Raw genomic sequence first — 7,976 nt, 5'->3', positions numbered from 1 at the left:
GTCTTCCTAGACTCGACAGAGGTGCAATTCTCAGTTGTAAGCTTCATCAATTAGGAGCAGAGGAGCCTCTAGTGAATCTCCCAGCAAGAAACAAGGGGGGGGAAGGGGGAAATCCCCCACAATTCAGTCTAATTACACCACCTCAGGGCATTCCACAGTGACTGTGAAGCCGAGGCCAAACTTTTCTCCCCACCCTAAGAGCAGGAACTTTAACCCAGTTCCAGTGTTACTGATAATGGGGAAGGAAAAGGAGGGGGAAAAAAACCACAAACCTGATACTCATCGTTTTAACTGCTTTTCAAGTAGCAGCACAGAAAACTTGTCTCTGGCAGAGCAGCTGGTCCCAGTGAGCAGCGTCTGTGTCCTGGAACCCCTCACACAACCCCAGCCTGGACCTTTGGGCAAGCAAAGCTAGAGACCAGCCGTCATCCCGGCTGTGCCACAGGGTCAGAGCTGTGGACAGCTGCTCTTCTGGGATTTAGCAACCGCTTTCCACCCACAGAATGACTCTGCACATTAGGTACTTTCTGAGCAAGACCTCAAATGCCACGGCAGCTCCGACCCTGGGAAGGCGGCTGCAAACTGGAGGAGCAGCAGGAAGACCCTGGGAAGGACTCCAGCTGCCCTGACAGAAGTTCCCTTTCTTTCTCGGGTCCCTGAGGAGGTGGACTCCAACCCACCCCGAGCCTCCGGCGAGGCAGGGTGGATCCAGCCACAGACATGCAGCAACCACACCCTGGCTGCTGCTTGCCCGACTCCCCGCGGCTCTCCTTCTCCTCCTCCCCACCCCGGTCAGGCGAGGGGGGGGAAGGGAGGGGGAAGGACACACACACAAGCGGGGACCGGGCTTGTACACATGAAAAATATTTAATACGTGTTGTACACGTAGAATTACATTTCATACAAAACAAGATACATCACTGGAGAACACTGTACAAAAATCCCTACGGGAGCCCCAAGCCTTTATACAACAAAGACCGGGAGTTACCTAACAAACGGGCTCAAGGACTTTCCCTCAGAGCGTCTGTAAACTTCGTTTCTCTCAATAAAACACTTTTTAAAAGCACCATGTAATACTTCTGACCTAAACCTTTTCAAAATAGAGACTTTATTTAATAAATTTAATACTTCCCAAGCTAAAGGTATTACCCAGTGGGATTCTCCTCAGTGCCACCGGCAGCCGAAGAGTCTCCTCGGGGCAGGAAGGGGAATTCCGGGAGGGCAGGGCCGGGGGACGCTCCCAGGGCGGCTGCCGGCAGACGGGACCCGAAGGGGGAAGTGCCGGCGCTGCTGCCCCGCGGCCCTTCCCGTGCGGTTGGACTCGCCGGCGCCGGAGTCCCGCGGCGCTGCTCGCCCTCCTCCGCGGGGCTGGTGGTGCGGGGAAGGAAGGAGAGAAGTAGGGTGTGTACGGGGGAGGTCACCTCTCGGTCCGGCTGTCAGGCAGGCCGGCCGGCCGCCGGGTCCCCCGTTCCGCCGGCGGACGGAGAGTCTTTAGGGTCGGCGCGTCAGAAGGCCACAATGGCCGTGCTCCACGGGTTGAGGGTTCGCAGCACCGGCTCGTCGTAGCAGATCTGTCCCGATTCGGACGCTGTCTCGGTGGGTGGCCCTGTCCCCGTCCCCGCCGCTTCGCCTCTGCCGAAGGGTGCCCGCCGCCGACCCTTGGGCTCCTTACTGAGCAGTCCCGAGAAACTGGAGCCGAAGATGCTGATGAGGCTGGCCACGTTGCCGGTCTCCATGTCCTCTTGGTCGCCTGGCGGCGGCCCCTCCTCCACCTCCCGGCGGGGCTTCTTTACCGGGGAGCCCGTCTGACCCCGCTCGCCGGCGCTCCGCTTCCGAGCGCAGTGTGACACGGGGGACGCCGCGGCCCCCACCACGACGGTAGTGGCTCTGTTGGCCTCACCGGCCGCCGCCGCGCAGTGGCAGCTACAACCGCAGCAACAGCGCCGCGGACGGGGGCCCTCGCAGCTCGCACCGGGCAGCCGAGGGCCGCCCCTAACTGCTTCGTCTTGCGGGGGCGGCGGCGGCGGCAGCAACTCGCCGGCCGCCCAGGCGCTGGTGGTGGCGGCGCAGGGGGGCGGTGGCGACGGCGACTCCTCTCCGGGGGGCCCGCAGGCGGTGGGGGGCGGCTCGGGCGGGAAGCCCGGCTCACTCAGGTAGACTTGGCGAGCGGTGCGCAGCACCAGCGACACCAGTAGGTTCTTGTGGAGCTTGAGGCCACCGCGCTGGCCCCGTGCGCTGTAGATCTTGCCTAGCGAGATGCTGACGATGCGGTGAGCCTCCAGCTTGAACTCCATGAGGGAGACGAACGGTGGTAGGACGAAAGGGCCAACGGAGATCCTCCGCTCCGCGCCTGCCGCCTCCTTCTGCCACCCGTCTGCGCTCGCAGCTTCTTCGCGCCGCCGACTGAGGCGAGCCCATGCGCCCAGGCCTCTTTTATACTGCTTGCGTCCTGGCCAATCGACGCGCCTGGCCGGCCCCCGCGCGCCCAGGCCGGCGAATGGCGAGGCCGGGGAGCGGGTTCGAAACCTGGCCCCGCGGACTGGGATCTTAAAGCGGCAATGCCCGAGCTCGGCGGGTGGTGGAGGCGTTGGTGGGCCCCGCCACACAGGCAGCGGCTATGGGGACGGCGGGTAGGGCTGCTGCGGCGGCTCTTCGGGTTCTGCAGCTCCGCAAGGGCTGTAGCTCCGCGCTTTCACTGAGCTCCACTTTGGCTTCATCAGGCCAACGGTGGGAGTTTTGGTCAGAACAATTAAAGTGTTTCTAGGGATCGATAAAAAACAACAAGCAAAGAGCAGTCCTTGTTTTGTGCTGGATAGAAACGTTTCCCCCAACTTCAGCACCAGTCTTTGGTCTCTTGCTAGGAGAAGCAACCGGTCATGGCGTTGGCTGGAGGGTGAAGTGCACCTTTGAGCGCTTCCAGGAAAATATACACTGATTTTGAGAAGAAAGCCAGGAAAATCTATGCTGATTTTGAGCAGAAAGCTATACCTGCCCAGCTGTCAGCTGGGGATCTGTTCCAGGGGTCAGTCAGCAAAGCTCACAGAAAGCCCAGCACAGAACAGAGGCAGGAACCACTCTAAGGGAGAATGGGTGAGGACAACACAAAGACCACCAGCATCTCCAGGGTAATGGGCAACATGGCAACGTGGAACACTTGCTTGGTAACTGAAGCCCCATTTGTAACATAGCCTTGTGGCTGGCCAGTCTGGTGGCTGGGGACATAGGGGACAACCCACTACCTCCAGACACAACTCCAGGTGCCAGGAAAACATCCAAGAAAGCTCTATGTTGCTCCTTTTCTGAACAAGCCCAGGGGTGGGGGGAAGGTTTGGAGCTCAAAGTAGAGACTCTCCTTCTTCCACTAAAGAGCAACCACTGTCTGCAAGGATGCAAGAAGTAAAAAGGCCCAAAATTAAGGAAGTTTGTCACCTCACAGTATCAGTTTTCATTCACAGATGACTCATTTCCATCCCTTTTTTTTTCCCAAGGGATTCATCCACAGATGCCCCAAAATGAGAGCTGTAGCCTGATGTGATGCTTTATTGACAGAATCTGCCACTAGGTTCTGGCTTGCTGTAAGGACAAGAAAGTGGCTGGTCATAGCAGTAACAAAAAACAGGTGAAGATTCAGCCACATCGAGACATAGCTGACACAGCAGGAGCCTTCCTCCAGAAAAAAACACATTTTCCTCCCTCCCCAGTGCAGCTGAACACCTCAAATGGCACTCTCTGGATGTTGAACACAACAGCATGACAGCCTGAGAGCTGACATCTCAAAATGTCCACCTCCTCTTGCATAAACCTGCCATGCTCTGTCTTAAACAACTAGACCAGAACATGCCCAACTGCACAGCCAAAACACCAGCCAAAAGAGCTAGTCCTGGCTGCAGAGCATGGGGCTGTCCCCTCCACACCCGGCGTGGGAGGCCAGAGGGACGCGAGTCCTGGTGGTGGGAACCAAGGGCTTCCAGACCCGCCGAACCTGCTCCCTGCGCCTTGGAGGGCTGGCAACACCCTGGCCTAAGCCCTCAGGTCAGTCTAACCAGCTGGGGCAGGTCTGGGCTTGGATGTTTGGGACTACAGTCACACTCTTGCTCACAGCTGGCATGTCTGGCTGCCATCGGTGGTGTCCCCTCCATGGTACGGGGTTTGTGCCCCTGCAAAACAGCTTGTGCATTGCCAGACATTGCTCTGGGACTGCCATTTGCAGAATCTAGACACCTGCATCCTCAGCAGCCATGACCCTGGTTAGAAGGATAAAGCCAGCTTTGACACATCTCAGCTGAGTATAGTAGTAGCTCAGATGAGCAGCAGTGCAAAGCCAGCCCAGCGGCTGGGAAAAGCTGAACGTGGGCAGAGGAGACACATTGTGAGAGCTCTGCTGAGTAAAGATGCCTGAATCTGAGCAGACTGACCTGTTCTGCCACTCACCACCTCAGCCCCATGGCATGAGGCACCATTTCTCTCCGGTCGCTACATCTTGGCTACCTACCCTGCTTAGGAGCTGGCGGGCCAGCAGCCTCTCCCCCCTGCCCTGGCCAGGGATAAACAGGGTGAGGATGGGAACAGGTACTGAGTTGTCCCTCATCCCTATCAGTGCTCAGACAGGGGACTTTGAGAGCAGGCAGGGAGAAGCAGAGGTGTACACCGTCAGTTGACAGACTGTACCCACTATCACTGGTTTCACCCACCAGCACTGCACCCGGTATCAGGTACAACCATTTGCACATGTTAATCCCAGGACACCTTGACATCTGCCCTGCCCCTGCCTGCATTTCATGCCCTTTGCCAAGAGGTGGGAGGAGGAATGTTCCCAGGGGTGGCCATGCAGGAGGAAGGCAGGAGGAGAGGATGGGCAGCAGTGCAGGCAAAGGCCATCTCAACAGCAGTGTACAAGCAGCCCATTTAAGCCAGGCAGTATTTTGGTAGCAGCCCTGCCTTTCCCTCCCAGGCTGATGTCATGCTTTAGTAAGTTTGAGGCAGAGTCACATGGCAGCTTCTGAGGTCAGCGCCTGGGGTGGCTTTGTTGTCTGTCTGCCTGCCTGCTCTGGGCTCCTGCCTGCTGGTGGGTTGCCCAGGAGGGTTGCCCTCTGAGCAGAGAGTATCTCCAGCATATCCATGGCTCAGCATCTCCAGAATACCCGGGGCTCAGCCTGGTGTGGAAGCTGTCACTTTGGTGGAACTGGCATCTGCACAGTGGGATGCTCCTCACGTCCATCTGTCTGCCAACAGAAGGGGCATTGCCCCCTATCCCTGCGGGTCAGGGGGGGACACAGGAGAAGGCGGCGGAGGGAAGGGTGTGATAGGGTACTCTAATCTCCACATGTGACCTAAGCGGGCTAGAAGGGGGTTGATGAACAATTAACAAGCCTCTCGGCTCAGCTGCCGTTTCCCAAAATAGCTCTGGCAGGAGGAGGAGGGAGGACGGAGGGGCTGGCAGACAAAGGTGGCCTCTCCGCCAGCACGGTGCAGCCGGCGGCACGGCTGGCAAGCCGGTGGAGGAGGCAGCCCCGGAGGCTGAGCAGTGGGGAGCCTGCGGCCCCACCTGGAAAAAAGCAAACAATGAGAGATAAAAGCAGCTCGGGGCAGGAAGCAGCTTGTGGTACAAATAATAATTGCAGAGGGCCACGCACACTACCGGGGTTGTTGGAGGCGTTCAAATCCGCCTTCGATGGTCGGCGCCGGGAAGCTCGTCGGGGATTTGCACGGCTGCATCTTGGCCGAGAGCAGCGTGGGCTGGTGCGGCTGCGTGCCAGCTGCTTGCATCTGCAGCAAAACCCCTGCTGAGGTCTTCTTCATGTCTGCCCCCCACCACCCCCACCCCGAGCCGTGGCGCAGGCAGTGGTGGTGGCGGCGGCGGTGGCGGCAGCGTGGCGGGGGGCCATACCGGCAGGGCCATCTGGTGCGCAGCACGGCGGCCCCGACCTGCAGCGGTGAGGCAGAGGATGTGGTTAGCAAGATCGCGTTTCGACAGTGGCGCCTGTCCCCGGCACCACTCCGCCCCGCCAGCCCCCTCGCTGTCACCAAATGTGCAGCCCAGGCCCCATGGGGAAGCCAGCTGCAGCGAAGAGGTGGAAAATCCTCCAGGGTAGGACGATGGTGACATAAAGATCTCAAAGCGCAGGCAGAAGGCATCCATCCCTTCACTTAGCTGCCCCAGCATCACTGCAGCATATCGTCCCCTCGCTCTGATTTGGACCAGGGTTCATGAGTTAGACCTTTCCTGGGAAGAAGATGGGAACGCATACAAAAAAAAACAACATTGGATGTTTGACTAGATGGCCTTTAAAGGTCTCTTCCAACCCAAACCATTCTATGAGTCTGTGAGAACAGTCACACCTCTCTCACTACCAGTGAGGTGGGGGGAAAATCCTTCACATCAAAAGCTGCTTGCAGCAAACTCAGGACAGCTAAAGCCCCAGGGAGATCCCGGTGTATCCCCAGGGATTGCTGATGGAAGCAAAATAAGACAGGGAGGAACATTTCTAAACATGGATTAATTTCTAGATTTCTAGTTTCATTTCTAGATTCATTTCTAGTTCATTTCTAGATGGGAACAACAAAGATCTGAGTTGTGAGGGACCCATGCAGGGCTCAGGAGGAGGAGGTGGATGTTTGTGTGGGGCTGTTTTGCTTGTGTTTTTCTTCAGAAAAATCGATGTTCACATGGATGCAGTCCGGACCTGCTGCATTTGAATATTGGTAGCTACATCCCCACGGCTCCCAACGGGTCTGGTTTATCTATGCTTGGAGATAAGGTCTGAAGAGCTGGGAAGCATCGCAGAACACAGCCAAGAGCGCTAACCGCTAATCACTGCTGATTGCAAACAAAACACAAAGCGCAAGTGAAACAAATACAAACAAATCAATACAAACCTAAACCCAAAGGAGAGGAAGCAGCTCTCTCAGCTTCTGAGAGCGCCCAGACACCCGCCCCTGAAACCACAAGCGGGGTGTGAGCCTGCAGCACAGCCACGTACTAGAAAGCAAAGGGCTTTTGCGGGGTTAAAACCCCCCTTCCCGTTGGCAGAGATGATAGCATAGATAACCCAGGCAGGCAGACTCTCTCCTACACATCTTTTGTTTTCACCAGTGACCTGGGATTCCCCCCTTTATCCCCTGCATGAATGATTTAAAATTTCCTTTCCCTTACTCTAAGGCTTTGGCTTGGGATTTCCCTCCCTTGGAGACCTGTGACCTGGGCTCCCTGCCCATCAGAAATCCTGCTACTCTTCCAGCAGCCTCCAAACACAAAGGTGTTGGGGGGGAGAGAAATCCCACTCCCAGCTATCAGCTTCTTCAGGCAGCCGTTTCCCTTGGAAAAATGTGGCCCCACATCTTTCAGTGGTTTATGGAACTGGTTTGGGTTTCCTGGGGAAAAAAAATGCATTTATTTGTCCGGGGTTTCCTATCAGACAACCCTTCTATTGTAGTCCACCTTCCTGTATATTTTTTTCCCCTCTCTGATATGCCTGCAATGGCTCCTGTGCCGTTTCCAAAGACAGAGGCTGCCTTGTGTCCGGGGGCAAAAAAAAAAGGCAAGACAGCCTTGGGATGCAGCCCAGCCTGGGATGCGACCCTCCAGCAAAGCCCATGCTTTTCACTGGAGAGATCTGCTCCCCAGCCAACCCTTTGCTAAAGAAGGTGGCAGCCTGGGTGGCATTCACCTGCAGCCCAACAAGGGGTTAAACATCTTGAATTAATTGTGCACATTGAACTCCACATGGAGCCAGCTGAAGCCACAGTTCAGCAAACCGTGGGGCAGATCGCTGGCCCAAAGGAGTCCCAGCCTAATTATTTTTTTTTCCTCTCCCTGTATCTCAATGTCACCTTCCTTTTTAGCCAGCAGGCAAATGACAACTGCAGCCCTCTGCACATCCCAGAGAGCAGATGTGTCCTCTGTGAGACTGCTTCCCACTTAGGCATGATGGGGAAGTTGTCCAATGATGCTTGGGAGCTATGGAGCTGTTATCCTA

At 56.6% G+C, this 7,976-nt stretch overlaps 1 protein-coding gene across 1 annotated transcript; it reads right to left on the bottom strand.

Annotated features, from left to right (window-relative positions):
* Positions 1–848: 848 nt before the first annotated feature.
* Positions 849–2,416, bottom strand: IER5 (immediate early response 5). The gene has a single exon (XM_068141455.1). It carries the CDS (start codon positions 2,292–2,294, stop codon positions 1,506–1,508), a length of 789 nt encoding a protein of 262 aa, XP_067997556.1. The 5' UTR covers positions 2,295–2,416; the 3' UTR covers positions 849–1,505.
* Between the last annotated feature and the right edge of the window lie 5,560 nt (positions 2,417–7,976).

Source organism: Melanerpes formicivorus, unplaced genomic scaffold, assembly GCF_026170545.1.
Source record: "Melanerpes formicivorus ecotype bairdi unplaced genomic scaffold, bMelFor1.0.p_v2 SCAF_7, whole genome shotgun sequence".
Taxonomy (NCBI): domain Eukaryota; kingdom Metazoa; phylum Chordata; class Aves; order Piciformes; family Picidae; genus Melanerpes; species Melanerpes formicivorus.
The sequence above is the reverse complement of the archived record's forward strand: the minus strand, read 5'-3'. Positions and strand labels throughout refer to the sequence as shown.